This window comes from Capricornis sumatraensis, chromosome 9, assembly GCF_032405125.1.
Source record: "Capricornis sumatraensis isolate serow.1 chromosome 9, serow.2, whole genome shotgun sequence".
Lineage (NCBI taxonomy): Eukaryota > Metazoa > Chordata > Mammalia > Artiodactyla > Bovidae > Capricornis > Capricornis sumatraensis.
Window position 1 is genome coordinate 8,025,464 of NC_091077.1, and position 24,557 is coordinate 8,050,020.

The 24,557-nt window shown below is 53.5% G+C and overlaps 1 protein-coding gene across 1 annotated transcript in view; it reads right to left on the reverse strand.

Moving 5' to 3' along the window:
• The window catches only part of SIN3B (SIN3 transcription regulator family member B), a 44,121-nt gene extending 19,909 nt beyond the window's left edge, over positions 1 to 24,212 (reverse strand). Inside the window, exons 1-7 of the mRNA XM_068979752.1 lie at positions 24,105 to 24,212; positions 23,757 to 23,863; positions 22,298 to 22,451; positions 15,058 to 15,258; positions 9,124 to 9,267; positions 1,389 to 1,511; positions 3 to 92 (exon numbers count right to left, since the gene is read on the reverse strand). Coding sequence (XP_068835853.1) covers positions 3 to 92; positions 1,389 to 1,511; positions 9,124 to 9,267; positions 15,058 to 15,258; positions 22,298 to 22,451; positions 23,757 to 23,863; positions 24,105 to 24,212 — 927 coding nt within the window. The remainder of the gene's footprint in view (positions 1 to 2; positions 93 to 1,388; positions 1,512 to 9,123; positions 9,268 to 15,057; positions 15,259 to 22,297; positions 22,452 to 23,756; positions 23,864 to 24,104) is intronic.
• Positions 24,213 to 24,557: the final 345 nt, after the last annotated feature.

Consider the following 24,557-nt stretch of genomic DNA (forward strand, 5'->3'; position numbering starts at 1 on the left):
ACCTTGTCAAAGAAAGAGAACTCCTGCAGAGTCCCGTATTTGCCCACGGTGGCGATGGACAGGTCTTTGGTACCACGGAGTTTCATCTTCTTCTGCGGAGAGAGAGTCCGTGCCACGGACGCTCTGTGCATCTCACAGGTGGCCCGTGTCCATCTCTGTGAGAGTCACAACATCGCCAACACGGAGCTTTCCCGGCAGGAACCGTCATCAGGTGCTGGCTGGCGGTCTGCCCAGCACCCCCATGGAAGCACTTCTCAGGACCACCCACCTTGGCCTCCAGGACCAAGTGCAGAGTGGAAGTCACACAACCGCCCTGCCCACAATCTGGGATCTAAATCTCAGCGGTTGAGCGCTTTTGCTATCAGGCAGGGGCATCAGAGTAGGAATAGCAAGGGAGTCATGCCCTTAGATATAGCATCAGAAACGTCTTCTCCTGCCTGCTCCTCCCATGGGCTGTGACTGTGTCTGGGGGCGCGGGGGGATGGCGATGAGAAGATCCTGGGGAAATCTGGGTTTCAAATCGCTGTGAAGATCGTTCTCTTTAGGCTGGACTTGGACCTGAACTTGGCCACATTCCTGAGACATCGAGGATATTACCAAACCATCTCCCAAACGCCTGAAGAATGATAAGCATGTGTCAAAAGGACACAAGAGCCAACCTAAAGGGGCCCCACTGGCCAAATCTGAGGCAGTTTAGAGTCAAGACAGACAACGATAGTCACAGATCATACTGCGCCTCCACCGCAAGGGGCGTGGGCTCGACGTCCGGTCTGGCAACTAAGATTCTGCATGCTGCAAGGCGCAGCCCAGAAAAACAGAGCAAAACAAGACAGAAAAAAACCCAAAAGAACATGACAGTAACAGATTATAACCCGAGTCCATAAAGACACACATTAAATAAACGGAGATGGAGAAAAAGCTCTCCCTTCCAGTAGAAAGCCAACTAGCAGTTACACAAGGGATGATGGAGTAAGAAAATCACCATCACACATGAGGAGCACAACAGGAGAGGAACCTCAGAACCTCTCACCCCTTAGCAGGGCACCTTGTGCAGTGACCAACCTGCACAACTGGACATGGGCGTCCTGCCCATGAAAGAGCTGTGAAGGTGAAAAGCAGCAGGCTGAGCAGTGTATCCAGTTTACGTGGAAGATGACACCACATCTCGCACAATCTTGTAAGCCAAGGGGAACAGATGAACAGCCACCTTAGAGTTGAGCCGTCTTCCCACGCCCCCACAGACAGTGAATTTCACGCTGGACTAGGGCCTGGACTCAGCCTCCTGCCCGAAGCCTGTTGCTGAGGGCCTCCGCAGCTGCTCCCCAGGCCATCCACAGAGAAGGCCAGGCTGCGGAGTGTGCACACGTCCAGGCGCGGTGGGCGGTTACCTTTGCTGGTGCAGACACCGGGCGGAGGAGGGAGGGCCGGGAGCGCTTTTTGCTGTGCTCCAGATTCTTCTCATGCTCGCTCTTGTGAACACTGCTCATTTCACATGGCCCATTTCCTGTGAACTAAGGACACAAACACAGGAGGTGATCGGCGCTGAGACACAGCGGACCCATCAGGGCTGGTTCTCAATGTACCTGAGCACAGGGAACCACCTGCGACCCAGCTCGCGACCCCAGTGAGCACTGTCTGCCACGGGCCAGGGGCCTGGTCCTAATGCGAGCCGAACCTGGCTCTCAAGACGCTCGTGTTTACTGCAGGAAGACCAGTGTACCCAGCTCACCACAGCTGCATGTTGTGAGACTGGGAGAAGGCTCACGGAAGGCCTTGATGGATGAGGGTCCTGACAAGTGAGGGAGGGCTCAGCAGGCAGACACTGAACTGGGGCCTTGGTGCGGGACTCACCCAGCAGACCACTGACAGGGTGTCTGCCTGTGTGTCTGGGTGAACTGCAGAAGGAAAAGCATTTAGGTGAGATTAGTGTATGCAGAGCCCTTGCAGCAAGAGGAAGCTGCTGACAGCTGCCAGGTCACTTGGGGGCCTTCCAGCCAAGTCTGTGTTCTTTCCTATGAATGAGAAAATGCATCCTAGAGGCAATGTCATAATGGGCGGTGTGGGGGACGCTCACTGCTGGTTCTCTGCACCAAGCACTGATTAGCAGGTCAGGGTGCTGGCAATATTTATGAAGAATGGTTCTAGAAGAATCTAGTCAGTGTTTGTTATCTGTATGGAAGTCCAAGCAGGCAAGGGAGAAGGTGGACAGATGGTAGCTCTTTTGCGGGGCTGGGATGCAGAGGCCCAGGGCCTTCACCCCCGCCCCACCATGGGGCCTTTATGCAGAGACACCACACGAAGGGTGGGCTGGGTGGATAAATCGTGCTGCCTTCAAACAAAACAGAGGCAAACGTCAGCTATGAGTCAGCTCTGTGTTGCTGCTAGGGACAGGCATATCTGATACACTGTTATTCTAAACAGGAAAAAACCCTTAGGGGAATGCCCGAACAAACAGGATGCCATTTTTTTTTAAGGATAAACATTTGTTTGCACTCAGAGGTTTCTGGAAAGATATATAAGACATTTGTAAGTTTACCTCTGAGGGATGACTGGGAAACAGGCAAGAAGGAGGGAAATTTACTTTTCATAGCTGATGCTCTCATTAACGCTTTTTTTTCATGAGCATGCACTATTTTTATATAAATAATTACAATGATAAAGATCTATTACTTAACTATGGATATAGTCAAAGCTATAGTTTTTCCAGCAGTCATGTACAGATGTGAGAGTTAGATCATAAAGAAGGCTGAGCACTGAAGAATTGATGCTTTCGAACTGTGGTGCTGGAGAAGACTCTTGACAGTCCCTTGGACAGCAAGGAGATGAAACCAGTCAATCCTAAAGGAAATCAACTCTGAATACTCATTGGAAGGACTAATGCTAAAGCTGAATCTCGAGTACTCTGGCTGCCTGATGCAAAGAGCTGACTCACTGGAAAACTCCCTGATGCTGGGAAAGATTGAAAGCAAAAGGAGAAGGGGGCGGCAGAGGATGAGACGGTTGGAGGCATCACTGACTCAATGGACATGAATTTGAGCAAACTCTGGGATACAGTGGAGGACAGAGGTGCTATAGTCCATGGGGTCGCAAAGCCTGTCCCTGTCCAATAAAGTCTGTCCTTGTCCCTTAGGGGATTAAATTTCTTTGGAGGAGTAGTTATCCAAAGATTCAAGACTACTCCAAAGAACCTAAAGTAAAAAAATCCTCAACTGGTGTCTGCCGTAGACCCCAGAACTGGTGCAAACACTGCTTCTTAGAGGGGGGACAGAATGGCATGCTGAGTAGGACTTGGTGGCAGGGGTGGGTGCAATGGGGAGTGAGGGGGATACCCACTGCTCACCCAGCTAAGATCACCCAGCTGGAAAGCAAGCTCAGTATCACCAATCTTCCCCCAACAGTTCAGACAGTTCTTATGTTTCAGTTAAATGTCCCAATGTGCAAATGCCTGAGGCAGAAGGCCCCCAGAAACCATTTAGGCAGGGGCTGGCTCAGTTCCTGTTTGTCCATAAAGTTTTACTGGCACACAGCCACACCCACTAACCGATGGAAGGCCTGTGGTTGCTTTCCCGCCACCACAGCAGAGCTGCGCCTTTGCCACAGAGACTGTGCGGTCTGCAAATCCTAAGACACTCACTGTCTGGCTCCTAACAGAAAAACTGCTAAGCCCTGATCTAGGCCAAATAGTCGAGTTTAATTAGGACAATATCCAATTTTACTTTTGATTTCTTTCTCTTGCTGTTTTAGTGGAAACATAGATGTAAGCTCACTTTATAAGATGAATTATATATACGTACGAGTATTTTAATAATTTTTAAAAGTTGATGATATCTTTTAAAAAGCACTAACAGCTCTAATAGTCCAATGTACACACTGCTGGATTGATAACAAATATCATTTAAAGAAACTGAGTAGGTGCTTTTCTGAGGGAGATGCTTTTCTTTCCAGCGTGGGCTTTGTCCGAGTCCAGCTCGGTAAATGCCAAGTTGTGTCCGCCAGGGGGTGCTGTGACCAAAGTCTTGAGAGAACAAGGGGCTCTACTCACCCCTCACAGAGAGACACAACATGATAACTCAGGAACCAAGGCCTGCAGACTTCATGCGAGCTGCGGAGACGGCCAGTGTAACCAGTCACCAAGCATCTGCTGTGCACCGTCCCCACAACTCCAGTAGACAGGGCTCCCCACCCACCCCTGAAGCAGGTCTCATGGCCGCTCCACCAAGGCAGGACCCTGCTTTGCAGCCCTGGGCTCACCAGGGCCAGACACTTTGCTTAGGAAGCTTCCAACTGGCCTAGGGACAGACATTCTCAGCACATTTAGATGAGGGAGCTGAGGGAGGAGGAGGTGACCTGCCAGGCTCCTGCAGAGAGGAGGGGACAAAGCGAGACATGGGCCACGTACGTAACTCAGAGCCCTACTCTAGGTGCTGCACCCCCCACCTCCTCTCTAAGTGGGGGCTACGCTCTCGAGGCTCCCTGAGCAGGGCATGTCCTCCAGAATGGTGAGAGACGGCCAGGGACTCAGGTAGGCCTTTGCTTCCTGAAGCCGCAGGGTGCGCTGCCCCTGGACCACACGGCGCTGACAGCGATGGCTCTGGGAAGGCCGCTGGAGGGTGCCACCGGGCACACATCCCTGCAGGAACGGCTCAGGAAGAGAACTGCCAACACCAGGCTCAGAGCTCAGATTCCAGACCCAGGTCCAAGAGGATCAGACCCAAAGACTACGCACCAAGTGTACAAGGGAGCAGCAAAGGCTTCAAAGCAGGGGACACGATGCAGCTCGAGTTCCTGGGACACAGGCCCAAGTGCCCACAACCTTGGGCTGAGCCAACAGAAGAAGGGTACGCAGTGGGAAGGAGGTGCCGAGATCCCTCTGCTCCTCGGCCACGTGGCTCTGGGAGCCAGTTAGGAGGGTCGGTCATGAGCCATTTAGGGAGGTCTCTGATGAGCAGGAGCATGCACAGAGAAGGAAGATGGCAATGAAGCTGCGACGGCGAAGGGCATTATTTGGGAACATGGAGAAAAAAACAAGTCGGGATTCTGAAGTTCAGCGAGATACATGCGGCAGACAGTGGGCTTAAAGACAAATCAGACTCGAGGGTAGGGCCGTAAAGAGGCAGCCGGGCTGAGAGGCCCAGTGTACATGTGACTTCTCCGTCCCTGGACCCAGACAGGGGTTTTATTTCCCCCACCCGCCCAGGCATTCCCCAAGGGCTTCCAGCAGGCCAGGCAGCAGGCTGGTGCAGGAGATGGGACGACCAGCCTGGATTCTAGGCTGGATTTTCCAGCACAACCATAGCGGCTCTTTCCAAAGCACTGAGTATAAGCTGGGTCCTGCAAGAAGCACTTGAAGGACAATACTTCAGTCCCGGCCTAAGCAGGAGGGGTAGTCAGTTCCACATAAGAGAGAAGGCAATGAAGCCTGGGAGGTGACATGGCCAGCTCAAGGCCCCCTGCAGCACCCAGAGCCCAAGGAGGTCCGGGCGCGTGCTCCCTGGGCTCAGTCCAGCCCCCCAGGACACCCGAGACTCCAAGAGGGTGGGCAGGACTGGCCACAGCTCCCGGACTTGACGTCAGCCCCACCGACGGGCACAGAACTCTCCGTACCACAGAGCCAGCTTCTCCGGCTCAGTCAGGAAGTGTTTCTGCGTGGAAACTCTACCCTTAGGGATGGTGCCCTGTGTCCTGGAGACAGTAACATGGGGATGGGCCCCAGGTTGCACACCCGAAGGCCACCTCATCAACCAAGAGTCTTGCATGGCATCCAAACTCAGACTGCTGTTGCCTGTGAGGCCCTTCCTGAGAGACCTGCTGCCCTGCAGCCCCGTGCCCCACCGCACCCTCCCTCTAGAAGCAGACCCGGGAGAGGTGGTGGTGACGCAGGAGGGTGGCAGGGGGACGCTGGTGTGCTCACCCCCAAGGTGCTGTTCAAGGGCAAAGAGAAAGCGAAGAGAGGAAATGGAACGCGCATCAGCCTTTGAATAGAGGGGGCTTCCTCAACCTCAGGCTGCTTACGAAGAGCCCCCAGCTCACATCAATCACACTCGTGAAAGACCGAAGCTTCTCCTCTAAGATCAGGAGTGAGACATAGACACCTGCGCTCACCACTTCTAACCCACACAATACGGGAAGTTCTGTCAGAGCAACTGGGCCAAAAAAGGAAACAAAAGGCACACAAACTGGAAAAACTATATTGTTAGCAAATCCTAGGGAATCCACGAAAACTACCAAAGCAAACAAACGGGTTCAGCAAAGTTGCAGCACACAGAATCAATACAAAAGAGTAGTGCTGTCTCTACGTATGAGCAATGAATAATCCAGAAGCAAAATTAAGAGAGCAACTGCAGGACTTCCCTGATCCGGGAAGACCCAACATGCCTCGGAGCAGCTCTGGCCATGCACCACCACTACTAAGCCTGTGCTCTGGAGCCAGGAAGTCCAAACTACGGCGGCCACACGCCGTAACTACCGAGGCCGGTATGCCTAAGCCTGTGCTCCACAGGGGAAGCCACCACCACGAGAAGCCCTGCACCACAACCAGAGCTGCCCCCACTCTCCACATCTAGAGAAAAGCCCGAGCAGCGAGAGGACCCGGCACAGACAAAATCAATCAATCAATCAATCAAGTTACATACAGAAAAAATTCCATGACAACAAAAAGGATAAAGTGTCTGGAAATAAATTTAATCAAAGGGGTCAAGACTTACACAGTGGAAAAAAAACTATGAAACACTGCGGAGAGAAATTAAACATTTAAATAAAGGGAGAAATGCCGCCTATTTGTTAGGTAGAGGACTTAATCTTGTTAGGATGGCAATACTCCCCCAAACAGTTGGAAGATTCAATGCCATCACTTTCAAACTCCCAATGGTCTTTTTTGCTAGAAGGGAAAATCCAATCTTTAAATTCATATAGAACTGCAATGGGCCCTGACTTGTCAAAACAATCCTGAAAAAGAACCAAATCGGGGGACTCACACTTCCTGATTTTAAACTTACTACAAAGCTACGGTAACCAAGATGATGTGGTGCTGGCCAAGACAGACGAGGAGATCAACGGATGAGAACTCAGAGTCCAGAAATAAACCCGTAATGCTGGCCATCTGATTTCTGACGAGAGTGCCAAGACTCTACAATGGAAGGAGAACAATTCCCTCGACAAACCAGACTGGACCCCTACCTCACACCATATACAAACGTTAACTCAAACTGGATTGTCGACCCGATCCAGTATAGAGCCAAAACTATACGAGTATTAGAAGGAAACTTACAAGGTAAACCTTCATGACCTCAGAATTAGCAACAGATTCTTAGATTTGACAGTGAAAGCATGGGCGACAAAAGGGAAAAAATAGGTAACAGGACTTGACCAAAGGACACTAACAGCGTGAAAAGACAGCCTACAGAATAGAGAGAAAATATTTGGTAACGGCCTGATGATAGGAGTATATAAAGAACCCTTAAAACCCAACAACCAGGAGACAAACGGAAGACTGCAAAATACTTGAAAAGACAGTTCTCCAAAGGTAAACAGATGGCCAGTAAGCACATGAAATGCTCAGTATCATGAGTCAGCAGCCAAACACAAATCACAATTATAACGAGATACCATTTCATGCCAACTCAAAGAGTTTTTTTTTTTTTAAAAAAGGGAAATCTTGAGCATTGGTGATAATGTGGAAACTGAAACCCGAGTATACTGTCAGTGAGAACGGAAAATGGTCCAGCCACTGTGGAAAGCAATCTGGCAGTTTCTCAAAAGTTAAACATACCGTATGACTCAGCAGTTTCACTCCTAGGTACAGACAATGGCACCCCACGCCAGTGCTCTTGCCTGGAGAATCCCATGGACAGAGGAGCCTGATGGGCTGCAGTCCTTGGGGTCGCGAAGAGTCGGACACGACTGAGCGACTTCACTATCACTTTTCACTTTCATGCATTGGAGAAGGAAATCGCAACCCGCTCCAGTGTTCTTGCCTGGAGAATCCCATGGACGGGGGAGCCTGGTGGGCTGCCGTCTATGGGGTCGCACAGAGTCGGACACGACTGAAGCGACTCAGCAGCAGCAGCGGCAGGTATAGACAAAGAACCAAATACATGTGTTCAAGCAAAACCTTGTGTTCACAGCAGCACTATTCACAGTGACCAAAAGGTGGCAACAACTCCAGTGTCCATCAACGGGTGACAGATAAACAAACTGTGATCCACCCACACAATGGAATTATTATTCGGCCATAGAAGCGATGAAGTTCTGACACATCACGGATGAAGCCCAAAATCATGATGCTAAGTGGAAAGAAGCCACGTGCCAACCAAAGGCCCCGTGTCGTATGAGCCCACCTATCAATACATGAAATGTCCAGAACAGGCGAATCCACACAGACAGAAAGCAGACTGGTGGCTGCCAGAGTCTCAGGAGGAGAGGATGGGGAGCGACTGTTGACGGGGACCACGTTTCCCTCTGGGAAGCTGGGAATGTTCTGCAACCAGGCACAGGTGATGGCTGCACAACACCACGAATACCCTGAACACTACTGAATCGTACATTTTAAAATGGTGAACGTTACGTTACGTGAACTTTCCTTCAATTTTTTCCTGAAAGCTCTTACGTTCGCAAGAAAAGAAAAGAGGAGGAGGAAATGGAAAAGGCAGCCTGGCAGGCCTCAGGCCACAACAGAGAGAGAAAGGCTGACAGCGCAGTCTGCGCTCCCCAACTCCCCGTCCCAGGCCCCTCTTCCGCTCCCAGGTCTATGGCCCGCCCCAGGCACTGCTGAGCCTCAGCCCACGTCCCCTGTCCCTCCACACAGGCAGGCAGTGAGCCTGACCCCTCCTGCACCACAGGCCCCGGTTATGGGCAGGTCTCCATTGGAAGACGCTCTGCCCCCCAAACCACCCTCAGCACCCGCTGCTCTCGGTCCAGAGAAGCCCTCTGGAGGACCTGCTCCAGGTCAGTGAGGGTGGGAAGCCTGCACTCAGGGCCCATGGGTGGCTGCACTGGGTGTGGCTTCGGGGGAAAGCCAGTGTCTCTGGGGAGTGGATAAACCTGGCCTGGCCTGAAGGCTGTGCTGAGGTGTGGGGTTCTGGCTGATAACGTGGCCCCAGACTGGGGTGGGTGCTCTGTACTCACCAGGGACCGCTTGGCTTCAGGCAGGAACTGTCCAAACTCGGAGAGCAGGTCCTCCTGGCCGCGGAAGAGGTTGGCCACCTCGGTAAACACCTCCTCTTCAGACATGCCTCGGAAGGGACGGCCCTTCGTGCTTAGCTGCTCCTTCTGTCGATTTTCAGGAAAAGGAAAACAAGTGGTCAGCCAAGGAACCCGGAGACACCCTAGGCTGGGACGTTCAGGCATCCTGCTGTGGAGGAGAGAGGGACGATTCACAAAAGCAGAGCCCCTGACTGCTGCCACCAGGAGAGAGGGGCCCAGCCCGCTGCTCAGCTGACACCTTGGGTCACCCTCCAACCACTCCCCTCCCACTGGCTCTGGAGAACAGCCCCGTGTGCTTGCATCTTGACCCTGCTGCACAACCTGGCCTGAGCCCCAGCCATGGATGGGGTCAGAGCTGGGAGCGTGGAGGCAATGTGGGAGAGGCAAGGCCAGGGAAAGACCCTGCCCCAGCCCTCGAGCAGCACTGCTGAGCAGAGGCTGGGGAAAGGCAAGGTCAACGGCGAACCCACGGTGCTCCCAAGAGCAAGGGGACTTGTCCTGCTGGACAGGGGAAATGAGCTAGCGCTGCGTCTGGAAGGGGCAGAGGGTGAAGGACAGGAAGGGCCTGCACGTTAAGGGACTTGCTCTCCCAGGGTCACCAAGGCCCCAGAAGGGAGATGGCTTGACCTGGAGCTTAAGACAACAAGATGAAGACCAGAGGGGTCGCAGGTTGGGAGGGCAGGAGGAGGTGAGGAGAACACAAATCGGCCGTCAGAAGTCAGTCCTTGGACTTCCCTGCTGGCGCTGTGGAAAGAACCTGCCTGCCACCGCAGGAGCCGGCTTCGATCCCGGACCTGGAAGACCCTACATGAGGTCTGTGCGCCACACCACTGAAGCTGGAACTATGCTCCGGAACAAGAGGAGCCACCACGATGAGAAGCCAGCCACCGCCTTTAGAGAGCAGCCTCCGCTCACACAACTGGAGAAAGCCTGGGCACAGCATCGAAAACCCGGATGGGAGAGCGGGTCACGAGGGAGGGGAGGGGATGTATATATACCTATGGCTGACTCGTGTTGACACTCGGCAGAAAACAACAAAATTCTGTAAAGCGATTATCCTTCAGTTAAAGCAAAAACTAAAAAAACAAAAAAAACCCAGTAGCCAGAAAAAACAGGAAGAGTGAATTAAAAAAAAAGTTAGTCCCTATCACCTTTCAGCCGGAACATGATGGAGCAAGCAGCGCGCCAAGGCGTCGACGTCCCCCCACCCCCGGAGCTGCAAAGGGGAGGGACAAGGAATGGGAGCCCCCGGCCCGGCTGCCCCTCTCGGCCCAGCTGCCCCTCTCGGCCCGGCTGCCCCTCTCGGCCCGCCTCACCCCGCCCCTCTCGGCCCGCCTCACCCCTCGAGCAGAGGCACTTTCCAAATCCTGGCACACAGAGCACCTAGTTAGGAGGGAGAAAAAACTGCCTCCACCCTACCCTGCCCCAAGTTCCCGGGACACTTGAAGACCAAATGAAAAAACAGGCAAAGATCACTCAGCTCAGAGAACAAATAAAAATTATTCCTATGCAGATAAAACAGTGATCAGACTAAGTGATGTCTGACAATTTAAAACAGCATCACAGCAGGCGGCTCCATGGTAAAGAACCTGCCTGCTAATGCTGGAGACTCAAGAGGCTAGGGTTCAACACCTGGGTGGGGAAGATTCCCTGGAGGAGGAAATGGCAACCCAACCTCAGTATTCCTGCCTGGAGAATTCTACGGACAGAGGCGCCTGGTGGGCTACAGTCCATGGGGTCACCAAGAGTCGGACACGACTGAGCGCCCACAACACGGTGACCGCATTTTTGCTCATCAGATTGGGCAAGTGATGGTGATCTCTGTGCAGGCTGTGGGGAGCTGGGTGCTCTCATTACAAGGCGGAAAGAAAGCCCAGTGCCCCTGGCAGAAGAAAGCCTGGCACCATCTACAATCATGTGACAGGGGCACAATCTCTCGCAGGGATGCACCTCCTGCAAATTTTCTCACAGAAAGAGTCAGCTATGCTCCAAGGCCTGTTTTAAACAGACATCTGTTTGGGACAAATACTGAAGAATGATCTGAGCGTGGTGTGGACTCTGCACTTGCTAATAAGACAGGATTTTGTCCAGGAGTAACAAGGGGTGAATGTGGAGAAGTATACCAGCTGAGCCAGGCCACGTGGGACACGACACCCAACGCGCACACACCCTCCCTCAACTGTCAGGAGCCACCCTTCCAATCTGGGGCGACATCCTCCCATCGCATTTTAGGGAACCTCCTCCTGGTACCTCACAGTGACCTGCAGGCTGCAACCTTCCCCACCCACGTCCACAGGTGAACCTCAGGTCTTCTCCAAGGTCAAGTGTTGCGATATTCACCTCATGCTTAGCCACCTGATGAGTGCACAGTGGTGCTACCGGCTTCTAGTGGGTGCCTGTCTATGCACGTTTTGGGCTGTGGTCTCCGTAGCTGCGCACAGGCTTTCTCTAGCTTCTGCGGGCAGGGCCCCTCTTGGGCTTTCTCTAGCTTCTGTGGGCAGGGCCCCTCTTGGGCTTTCTCTAGCTTCTGCGGGCAGGGCCCCTCTTGGGCTTTCTCTAGCTTCTGTGGGCAGGGCCCCTCTTGGGCTTTCTCTAGCTTCTGTGGGCAGGGCCCCTCTTGGGCTTTCTCTAGCTTCTGTGGGCAGGGCCCCTCTCCAGTCGCGGTGCTCGGGCTTTCCTTGGCAGTGGCTTCCCTTGCTGTGGACCACGCAGCCTTCTAAGGCGTGTGGGCTCAGCAGGTGTGGCACCCGGGCTTATCTGCCCTGAGGCCTGTGAGATCTTCCTGGACCAGGGGTTGAGCCTGTGCCCCCTGCATTGGCAGGCAGACGCTCAACCCCGGGACCACCAGAAAAGGCCCAGTACCTTTTTTTTTGTTAGTGTGTGGCTGACACAGTGTTTGAGTGTCGTGCCCTGACCTCATTTCCCCACATGCCCTGTGGCTGGGGCGTATGTGCAGAGTGTGGTCACTCGGGACGTCAGGGCAGAGCTGGCTGTGCCTGTCCAGGCACACGACACACGTACGAAGCTGTGTAAGGAAACCCACTCCCCTGCACTGACCTGAGGCAAGCGCTGTGCTACAATCAGTGACCTCAGTGAACCACGTTTAATTGGGTCGGCACCACCAGCTTTATAGCCATTTTAGGGATTAGAACCCCAAGGTTCAGGGTGGTGAGCCAAAGGGCTCTGAAGGGAAGGGGTCACAGCTAAGGTCTGAATCAAAGCTCAACAGATTAAAAAAAAAAAAAAGTAACGTGGCTAAATTTACTCTAGAGCCACTTTGGCCTCACAATGTCTTAAAAAAATTCAAACCCAGACTTCCCTGGCGGTCCAGTGGTTAAGAATCTGCGTCCCAATACAGGGAGCACAGGTCCAACCCCTGGCCCAGGAAGATCCCACATGCCGCGGGGCAACGAAGCCCGCGGGTCACAGCTACTGAGGCCCCAGTGCCCTGAAGCCCGTGCTCCGCAATGAGAGAGGCCACTGCAATGAGAAGCCCCTGCACCATAACCAAGAGCAGCTCCCGCTCACTGCAACTCAAGAAAGCCCGAATAGCAACGAGGAGCCGGGGCGGCCAAAAATAAATTAAATAAATTAAAAAAATCTGAGCCAATGTTCTAAAATCAGAATAACTCACACAGAAATTCACACTGCCAGCTCCTCTTGAAGAAATGGATGGTCCCTGTTGCCAGGGTGCTCGCTGGGAAAGCCGGTGCCAGGCAGAACCTGGAGTGGAGGCCCAGGCGGCTGCATTTCCAACTGACTCCTGAGCTGTGGCTGGAGAAGGCTGAGCTGTACCTCCCCACTCACGCGTTCTCCAAATCAACCTGCAGCCCTTCGCTATGACCTCGGTTAAGTTCGTCTAACGTCTCTGCTCAATTCCCATCAACACAACAGATACCACCTGGCCTTCCCTCTAATGATCTTTCTTGCCCCTGACATGTTTGGACCCCACGGAACCTGTGAAAGACCCACAAACCCCCATGGCTGCAAACAGACTGGTGTTCAGAGCTGCCACGTGGAACCACTTCTCTGTGAGAAGCAGGAAGTTCCTGATGCTGCACAAGGCCCGTGCAGACAATGGGCGTTGAGGCCAACAGGGCCACGCACGACGTCAGCACCAGTGCCCACCAATGCTTAGGCCATCGAAATAGCTCCACCGGGTTTACAGGAAGCAAATGCTGTTCATCTCATCATCGACATTTACGCTAAAAGGAATCTCACTTCTTTGTTTCTCTTATTAAGGTTGTGCACAAGATTTCACTTTTAAAAGTGGGTCCTCGGGACTTCCCTGCTGGTCCAATTGCTAAGACTCTGTGCTCCTAAGGCGGGGGGCCGGGGTTCAATCCCTGGTCGGGGAACTAGATCCCACAAACCGCAACTAAAAAGTCTGTGCTGCAACTACATGCTACAGTAAAGATCTACAGGGCACAGCCAAATAAATAAATGAAAATAAACTTTTTTTTTTAATGGGTTCTGTTGGTTAGAAAAACAAAAAGCAGCAGAGACTCCATGTCTGGGCACAGATGATGTCTGAACTCCTTGCACGACACCAATGCCCCTTGCCACTGGCCTGCCTGTACTCCCTGCCAATTTCCCTGCAGGCGCTGGCCCCTGGGCCTTTGCACAGGCCATGCCCAGCACCGAGAGACTCCATCTTTCACCTGAGGCTTCTGACTGATTTGTTAAGATTCAAACTGAGGGGCTTCCCTGGTGGTCCAGTGGTTAAGAATCCCCCTTGTGATGCGGGGGACGCAGGTCTGACCCCTCGTCTGGGAACTAAGATCCCACCTGCCGCAGAGTTAACCAAGCCCGTGCGCCACAGCTGGAGTCTGTGCGGCAGTGATAGACCCTACTGAAGACCGAGTTCCACGATCAAGTCCAGTGCACACAAAGCAACTAACCAAGTATTAAAACCTGAGTAGCCTCTCCCTCACCCCTCACGGGGTCAGCAACCTTCAGCGCTGACACACCTCTCCTTCGCACAGCCCTAAGCTGAACTCCGAGGCAACAGCAACCATTCATCTCTGTTGACCCAGTTCCTGGCGCAAGGCCCAGTTGTAATCAGCATAAATAAAGGGTAGTTCTATTGTCTAAATAACAACTAAGCCATTTTATAAAAGGAAAACTGTCTTCTTGGGGGGGCGGTTCTTTAATCCTCTAGTGTGTGTTTCCCAAAGAGGGTGCAGAGGTGCCTCAGGGACAAATTAAAAGCCGACCTACACAGAACACCAACAGGTACACGCCTGTCACGGCAGCGTTACTCACAGTGGCCGTAAGGTGGAAGCAACCCAAGTGTCTGCTGATGGATGAACGGAGAAAGAAAACGAGGCCAAGCCATACAATGCAATAACATTCCGCCTCAAAAAGAAGGCCATTCTGACACAGGGTACAGCAGGGACAGACCTTCATTCAGGGCGTGACGCTGAATGAAACAAGCCAGTCAAGAGGCCAAATACGAAGCCACTCACAGGAGGCCCCTAGCAGAGCCAGATTCAGAGACAGGAAGCAGAAGGGTGGGTGCCAGGGGCTGCGGGAGGGAGCAAGAGGGAGTTATAAGAGTTTAATGGGGACACAGTTTCAATTCAGGAAGATGAAAAAGTTCTGGAAGTGCATGACGGTGATGGCTGCACAACAGTGTGACTGTACAGTACTTAATACCACTGAATTGTACGCTTAAAAATGGTTAAGTTTTACATATATACTCTACCACAGTAGAAAATAAAATTAACGCAGAAAAGAAAAAAGCTAATCAGAATTTTACAGGAGGTCCTGAGGAAAACCCGAATGCTTCCGACGCTCCTGACACTGAGTGGTGCCGCCCACGCCCGCAGAGAAGTGTGGCCCAAGTCTTCCTACCTGGTAAGTGTGCAGTATCTCCAGGAAAGACCTGTAGATTTCCGGGTGGTCCAGAAAGCGGGTCTTAATTTTGTTCACGTAGCTGATGGCATTGTTGAACTCCACGGAATCGGACTCCAAGGGCACCTGGGGCTTGTCCTCCTTGTGCAGCACCTGCTGCTTCACGCTCTCTGCACAGTCGCTGTGGCTGTGCGAATTCTCCTGCCAACGGGACGGCAGGGATGAGTGTCGGGCCCGACACGGGGAGCAGGCTGTGGGGACCACCAGACGGGCCACCGTGCGCGAGAGCAGGCAGAACTCAGCACAGGGCCGAGTCTTCTCCTTCATACACAACAAGTTTACTTCTGGGGGCCTGGAGAGGGAAGCAGAGACGGGGCACGCAGACACGGAGCCACGGAGCCCTGCCTCAGCCTTCCAAGCGCCCACGCATCCCTGGGAGCCTCAGCAACTCACCTCTGCCTGACCCTTCTCACAAAGACCATGAAACCACGATGCACACTCCACACTGTGAAAAATTAGCATTCACGCAATCCTTTCCGGAGCAGAATTCTGGGCCGTTTGTAACAGTCTTCCCCGCCTCTGGCCAGTCCATTTCAGCAAGACTGTTTCAAGGTGTGAAAGCTACTTGCTGTCAACAGGCAGGAGACTGGGACCCCGCAGGTGAGGGAGGGCCCCTGTCCAGGGCTGTGGGACTTCTGGTGCTAAGCCCGGGGCAAGTCACATGAGAGAAGACTGATGGGCCCTGAGCAGCCGTCACGCATGCTCTCCACTCACATGCTTTTCTGTTAACATAAATACAGATGAAAAACAGACACACGTCTCTCTCTCCTAGAAGCTGGAATCCTAACTCACAGTGGGACAAGACCACCCCACGAAGGAGGCGACGTTTCCGCCTTTAGACTGGAACTTCACGTGTGGTCCTGAGGATGTCAGGACTGCAGGCAAAAGAAGAAGAGGGCAGCACAGGATGAGACGGTTGGACGGCATCACCAACTCAACGGACAGGAACCCGAGCAAACTCCAGGGAATAGTGGAGGACACAAAAGCCTGGTGTGCTGCAGTCCGTGGAGTTGAAAAGAGTCGTACACGACTTAGCGACTGAACAACAACCTGCGGATGGCCTCACTCTGTCACTGACCACAGCTGGGCTGTCAGGACTGACCCTCGGCTTTCTGCGGGTCCCCACCTGGGTCTCGGGCAGGTCAGGATCCCTCTGGTTCGGCTTTAGGTCTTTGCGTACACAACCCCTTTCAGGGACTCTTCCAGACCTCATCTCCTAGCACTTTGAGCCCCTTTCTCGCTCTCTTTTTCTCCACGGCACATACCACTTTCCTACAGGTGACACATTTTACTTATTTAACTGTCTGTCCAGCCCTGAGCTGCAGGGAGACTCCAGGGGAGCAGGGATTCTATTTTGGACATGGCTGTCTCCCCAGTGCCTGGAGCAGTGCTTAGAAGAGAGTGGGCTTCATCCACGGTTGGGGATGACCAGGCGAAATCCCCTGGCACCTGCAGCTGACCCTGGACTCCAGGGAGCTCCAGGCACACCGCCACCGCCTCCACCAGGCGCATCCACCAGCACCCGAGTGGGTCCACTAGTGCGGCAGGGTTGCCATGACAAATACCAGAGGCTGGGCAGCGTCAACAGACGCTATCTCCCCACAGCTCTGGAGGCTGGAGGGCCAAGCTCAAGGGGTCAGCAGGGCTGGAGCCTCCCAAGGCCTCCTGGCTGGACACCTGCCCTCCTTCCTGCTGCACCCTCACAGGGCTGTCCCTCTGCGCGCACAGACCCCTGAGGGCGCTCCCTGTGTCCACATTTCTCCCTTGAAGGACCGGTCAGCCTGCATCAAGGCTCATCCTAATGGCCCCATTTTACCCAATCATCTCTGTAAAGATCCCATCTCCAGATACAGTCATATTCTGAGATACTGAGGGTCAGAACTCTTGAGATAAAAATCTGGGGTTCGGGTGGGGGTGAATTTGGGGTTGAGGTGGGTGCAGAGGCAACTCTAGGAAGCCAGGAAAACAGACACACAAGAGACCCAGAGCAGCCACAACTGAAGAACTGTTTCTCTGGAATTGGTTCTGAATCACTCCGGGGATGCTCCTCCTGATCACCTTTCCCTTAAACTAACAGAGATCTGATCCTGCGTTCCTCCGTGGTATACAGGCTGTCGGTGGGAACAGCTGAGCAGGGGCAGAGGGAGGGAGCAGCCGTGGAGCCCAGGATGGTTTCAGAGGAGGCTGTGTGTTCACTGGGGGCTCCTTTCCCACCGATATAAGGGGGCATTTTTAAGCACCACGTGCCTCCTCCAATTCTCTGAAGTGAGTTACTGTGACAAGACGGAGAACCACCCCTGCAGACCAGGGCTCCACAAAAAAGGTCAGACGGTAATGGTCCAACCACTGTGGCAAACAGCCCAGTGATTCTTCAGTAAGTTAAACATGGTCACCAGGTGACTGAGCAATTCCACTCCTACGTATCCACCCAAAGAACCAAACACAAGTGGTCAAGCGAATCGTTATATGTGTTTGCTCACAGCAGCGCTGTGCACAACTGTCAAAGGTGGAAACAACCCTAGTGTCCACCAAGTGATGAAGGAATGAACAAAAGGAGCTCCATTTTTGCAGTGGAGTATTATTCAGCCTTAAGAAGGAAAGGAGAGCTGCTACAACATGTTGCTGTGCTGGGAGCTGCTAAAGTCGTGTCCGACTCTCTGTGACCCCATGGACTGTAGCCTGCCAGGCTCCTCTGTCCATGGAATTCTCTGGGCAAGAACACTGCAGTGGGTTGCCATTCCCTTCGCCAGGGTATCTTCCTGACTCAGGGATCGAACTGCATTCCAGGTGGATTCTTTACCGCTGGGCCACTGGGGAAGCCCCAACACAACACGGATGACCTTTAAAAACACAACGCTGAGAGAAGGAAGCCCAGACACAGAAAGGCATACAGTGCATGACTGCACTGATATGAAGTATTCAGAACAGGAAAACCTACAGAGACAGAAAGCAGACTAGTGGCTGCCAGGGGCTGGGTGCTGTGAAGGATGGGGCTGAGGAGGTACATGTTCCTTTCTGGGGTAATAAAAATGTTCTGGAATTAGTGGTGGCTGCACAGTATTGTAAATGTACTAAAAAGCCACTAAATTGGACACATTAAAATGGTTATAATGACGAATTTTATGTTATGTAAACATTACCACAATTAAAAAAAATTTTTTTTACTGTAATCTGAAAAATGTAAAAGCTACCAGCCATATAAACATAAGCTGGCTTGTTCCATGGGCCACAGTTTGCCAACCCCTGGTCTAAACTTTCTGGAACAATCCAGGCTTTTGTGTGCTCTGCCTGCTGTGGGTGGCCTTGACCAGGCACAGTAGAAACGCCTCCTGGACACTAAGGAACTGCCGTGCGCGGCCAACTGGTCCATCTGAGCATGCACACACAGCTCTACCTGGTACTGAAGGGACCCCTCAAGGGTCATCCCCAACGGGACAGCGGCCCCTCCGGCCCCTGCCCCACTGCTCATCTCAGCAGGCGCTGCATCCACCCAGAGCCACAGGCTTCCTGCCATCACCCGGATTGCTCGCTTTCACCGACACCTCGCCCCTGGTCCACAACACCCTCCACTCCATGTGGCTCACACCAGGCCCCCCTCTAGCCTCCCAGATCTTCTCTTGCCCCCCAAGTCCACTTCTGGCATGGCAGCTGGAGGGGCCTTTCCAGAACTCTCCCCTGGCTTCTCACGCTCCTGGCTCTCTCCCCTACAGCCTCTGCTTCAGGTCCCGACCCCACCGGCATCCTGGCTTTCTCCGGCACACCCACTCATTCCCACCTCAGGCCTTCATGCCCCTACCACGGAGTCTCCCCCAGAGGACACAGGCGTGGCCCCTGCTCCCCCACCTCTGCCCACCGCACCTCTCCAGGCCTGGCTTCTGCTATCTTTCACTCATGGTGCTGAACTCCCTCACGTCTCACATCCATCCATACGAGTCTCGCAGGAGCCACCACCTCAACCATACAAGGGCCCGGAGAGCCAGGAATCTGAACAAACCCCAGTGCCTGGCACGGAGGAGGTGGCCTACCTCTGCTCCATGGATGACTAAGACATAAAGCCAAGAGGTGGCCTCCCGGGGACTGAACGGACTCTGCATGACCCTTCCCAGAGGGAAGGCAGCCGGCTCCCTTTGATGTAAAGGGGACATGAACTACAAACTGCACCTCGAGGTTTATCTCTTAAGTTCATCTAAGAGCCGTGATCTTGGGCAAGTACAGAGGAGCCGCCCCGAGAGGCAGGGTCTATCCTGAACAGAACTGGCAGCCGATATTCACCACTCTCGCCCGGGGCCTCGCCCTTCAGGTGTCCCGGAACAGGGACAGTCATGAACAAGACAGGCCTGATCTGGAGGACCCCACCTGCCAGGGAAGGCAAACCCACAGGAAATAGCGCATTTTTATTTCTTAGCTCTCCTACGCTATTTTGAAATGTGTAAAACGGGATGCTGTGAAAATGACTTGGGGATGGGAATTGGGAGGGCTCTCTGAGCAGGTGACGTTATAACTAAAGTCAACCAGATCCAAAAAGATGTTGATTCCAAAGGCCGCAGCCAGGGGATGGTCTTCCTGCTGTGGTCCCTGGCCCCTCCCTGGGCAGGCTGCCCACATCATGGCACATGTCTGTTTATCTTTTCCTTGGCCCAGTGTCTCAACCGGGGAGATTCTGTTCCCAACCCAGGGGACACTTGGCAACGTCAAGAGACATTTAAGGCTGTCATACTTGGTGGGGGGTGGGGGTGCTACTGGCATCAGGTGGGTGTAGCCCAGTGATGCTGACACACACACACAGACACACACACACAGACACACACACACAGACACACAGACACACACACACACACACACACACACACACACACACACACACACACACACACACACACACACACACACACACACACACACACACACACACACACACACACACACACACACACACACACACACACACACACACACACACACACACACACACACGCTCCTTCAATACAGTGAAGGGAGCCCTAGAAAGTTGACAACAGCGGGTGACCGGAGGGGATGAAGGGCACGGACCTCTCGGGCTGGGGGAGCAGCCCCACACATGGCGGCTCCTAGGCTGCAGCAAGACCAACAAGCCCTGGTAGGCAGCTATCAAGGGAGCGTTCTCATCAAACTCCTCTTCAGAGTTAATAGGCCTGCAGTCACGAAGTCCACCCTGGGGGCAGATAAGACTGGTCTGTTCTCCTTATCTCTCCAACAGGTCTCGAAGTCACTTGGGGAACAGCAGGAGCCCCGCGGCTGTTTAAGAGGAGGGGAGGCTCTCGTGAAGATCCGGCCTTGGGAGCAGTTACTCCCACGGGGCTAGAGAAAGGCAAATTCCGCATGGGGAGTGCAATTTAGGGCTTGGTCACCGGTTCTTTCTTCAACACCCAGTGTTTACACAGCGCCTCGGATTCAGCCAAGTGCCCCTGCGCACATAGCTGCGAAGAGCTCGCTTTTCTCCCCCAGCCGGGGCTGTTCTGAAGGTTAATCCCTGCTAAGGCTTCTATCATCTGGAGGCACGAGCTCTACCTCTGGATCCCGGGGCTTCATTTGCAAACATGAAATAGAAGCTTTTATGGCCCCAGGCCTCCAAGTACCTTTTCAAAAGAGAGGCGCACTCCTCAGCTTTAATGAGATGACTTGCTGATGGTGCTGACGTGCTGACAAGACTGCCTTGCGCAGAGAAAAGGCAGAATGTGTGCTAGCCCCCCTTGGAGAGGGACCTGCCCCTGCCAAGTCGCTTTGCACTGCTCTCTTTTCAAATCCTGACTCCCTAATTGATAGGAAACTGCAATCTCCTTCAACAGCGGAGAAACCTACAAAATGCTTCACAGTAGATTTTTAGCTTCCCTGCAAAAACCCCTCGGGCAGAGATGGAGGAGGAGGTGGCTGAAAGAGCTGGTTCAGTCACACCAGGGCTTCTCAATGCTGTGATTTTGCTCCCAGGAGACATGTGGCTCTGTCTGGAGATCTGTTTTTGGCTGTCTCGACTGGGTGAGGGCCTACGGGTGGAGGCCAGGGATGCCGCTGAACACCCACAACGCCCTGGCCAGCAAAGCCACCAGCAATGTGTTATGCCCTAAATGGCAGTGGGACCGAGGAGAGAAAAAGACAATGGCTACCTTACAAAAGTAAAGCTCAAACAGTCTTTTTCTCAGGGGGTCTGGTGAGCTCAAACAAGAAGTGACTGCAGAGACAGAAGAGGCTGCCACCTGTCACTTAAGACAGAAGGGACCGCAAGCCTGAGCTGAGTCCCTGGTCCTGCCAGCAGGGAAATGAAGGACATCCACAACAAAGACGGCCGGTCACACACGCGTCTCCACCACTTCATTCTGTGCGCTGCCAAGGGTGCTCAGAGGGATCACGGGCCCGAGTACAAGTGTGGGCTGCCTAGCGCTCCGAGGGGGAGCCTCAAACCCAGACCTTGGTGGCTGTGACTGCCATTATCTTTTTTTAATCAGAATACAGTTGCTTTAACAATGTTAAGTTTCTGCTGTACAACCAAGTGAATCAGCCACACACACCCCCTCCCTCTTAGACCTCCCTCCTACTCCAACCCCATCCCATCCCTCTAGTCATCACAGAGCACTGAGCTGAGCTCCCAGCGCTACACACCGAAGGTCCCAGTAGCTAAGTATTTTACACATGGTAGTGTATTTATGCCAAACCTAATCTCCCAATTCACCCCACCTTCCCCTCCCCCACTGTGCCCACACGTCCGTCTTCTATGTCTGAGTCTCCATTCCTGGCCTGGAACTAAGTTCCTCTGTCCTATTTTTCTAGATTCCACATGTTAATACATGCGCTAATATACAATACTGGTTTTCGTCTTTCTGACTTACTTCACTCTGTATGACAGACTCTAGGTCCATCCACATCTCTGACTGTGACTGGACATAAAACTACGTTCAGAGAATGCCTCCTTGACACATACAGACACACCCACTCTTGATTTAAATCTGCCAAGTGGATCAATCTGGGATGCAGAGGCTGCTGGGGAAGGCGTTTCGATTTATTTCGATTTGTGCTAGAAGCATTTCAAGAAGATCGGCCCTTCACCTGCTTCCCTGCCAATGAAACACACGAGATATACTGCCTGGCCTGAGTACCCCAGGGCCAGGGTGGGCGGTGCTGAGGCCAGGTCACTCACACCACTGCATACCTGGCTCGACAGAGGCGACTGTATGTTTAACTTGCCGTTCTTGGGAATGTCTATTCTGTAGCCGAGAGGAAGGAAAGCGTTGAATCCAACAATGAGGTCAGGGTGTTCGTGGAAGAGCTGCGACACTCGTCGGATGACACCAGGAGTATCAATGCTGGAACAAAGAAGACCAGGAGTGGGCAGGAGGGTCTTGGGGGGCAAACTGGGAACCGAGCTGACTTCTGACTCTCTTAACCGTCCCAGGACACAGGCTGCTCAACAGCCAACGACGCACCCTAAACTGAGTTCTGTGTGACTCTGCAGACGGTGGTCCACCACCAAGGCAGCCAGGCCTGGGCTCCCTGTATCTTCCTGCCAAAACCCCACACAACAGGCACACAGTACAGCTCCCAAAAAACCGCAAGCACGTGTGCTAGGTTCTGGGAACGTCAGGAGAGCCAGCTGCACATCCTGAGCTCCAAGAAGTGACAGGAAGCCAAGTCCTCTAAACAGGGAGATAAATTCACTTCATACGAATCAGCGATCTGCTGTTCCCAGGAGTTGTTCCCAGCAACTGACGCTAATGCATAAATGTCAAAGGCCCTGCACGTATGGAAACTGCATAACAGCTCAAGGAGAGAGGAGATAGGGTTCTCCCTCGGGGCTGCAGTCAGGGCCAAGGTAGCATCGGGCTTGGGAAGGAAACCAGGTGAGCCCTGCCGTTATTACTTCCTCTGTGGGGAAAGCACCACAGTGTGGATCTGGTACAAATCTAAATCAGAAGGGATGGAGTCCTGGTCCCGCCTCTGCTTCTAACGTGAACCTGGGTGAACCCCTGGCCCACTCTAAGTCTCAGCAAGACCCCTGTCAAACAAGACAGGGGATAGAGAGGTCCCCGATACATCTCTCACCCCCTTGATCCTGTGCCTATGAAAACAGCTAATGTGTTTTAAATGCCTTCTAAGTGCCAGGTTCCTTATTAAGCATTTTATGTGCGTTATTTCCCAAGCAGGCCTGGGATGAGGGCGAGGCAAGTAAGGCACTCACCTTGGGGATTAAGATTTGAGGGGGAGAAAGTGCCAAAACATTCCTTAATCTGGATAAGTAACATTTTCATGTAGTGCTTGGGGGGATGGGGGCGGAGATCTAAATTTTTAAAAAATCCCGGACGAACAAAATTTATCTTAAAAAAACCCGACATTCTGAGTAAAGACAGGATCCCACCCTGTGCTTGCTTGACTGTCTCACTCGCCTCACCCCATCCCTGCCCTCCTTCCAGGAATCCCCACAATAGCTCCACAAGGAGGGTACCCTTCCGTCCCGTTTTTTGGAAGAAGGACTGAGGCTCCGAGAAGTCACAACCTGCGCAAGGTCACCCTGTTGAGGGTCAGCGGGGGCTGGTGGCTCCCACACCGCTCAGGCCCACGGCGGCCCAGGGCGTGCCCTGGGGCGTCCCCCTGGACAGGGGCCCTGCAGGTACCTCTGGCTCTTGAACTCCTTCATGATTTCCAGGAAGCCGTTGTAAGTGGCAGGATCGCTGCCGAAGCGGATCTTCACCTGGTCCAGGTAGGTGAGGGCGTCTTCCACCTGCGGGGAGGGGGAGGGTCCTGGTGGGCCGCAGTCGGCGCAGAAGGGGACCGGGCCGGGGGTCCCTGGCGGGAGGGGTACAGGCCGGGCTCCGAGGGGTGGAGGCAGGGAGTCGCGGGTCCAGGGCCCAGCGGAGCGGAGGCCGACGCAGGGCCAGGGTCGGGCGGGGCCCTGGCAGGGGGCGCCAACCTCCGGGGACTGGACGGCCGGGTTCCCCAGGGAGGGCTGGGGTACCACTCACGTGCACCGGCAGTTTCTCGTGGCCCCCGGAGCCCGAGCGACCCCAGCGGGCGCCGCTCAGCCCCCGGCCCGCAGGGCCGACGCCGCCGCCGCCGCCAGCGTGCGCCATGTTGGAACTCGGAGCCGCGGCCCGCCCCGCCCCCCGCCCGAGGGTCGGCCGCGCATGCGCTGGCTCCGCCCCGGAGGGCGTGGCCTGGCGGCGGCTGGGACGGCAAAGCTCCTGGAGGGACTAGCTGTAGGATCTTACCCATAAAACTGAAAGGCTGCTAACGCTGGCCTCTTCTTTTGTCCGGCCCCACAAGTAAACTGAGAATGCTTTTCACAATTTTAAAAGTTGGAAAAACTCCGGTAGTGCAGATTATTCCGTGCCATGTGAAAATTCTATGAAATTCAAGTTTCAGTGTCTGTAAAATTAAGGTTTACTGGAACACTGGAATGCCCACTCGTTTACTGG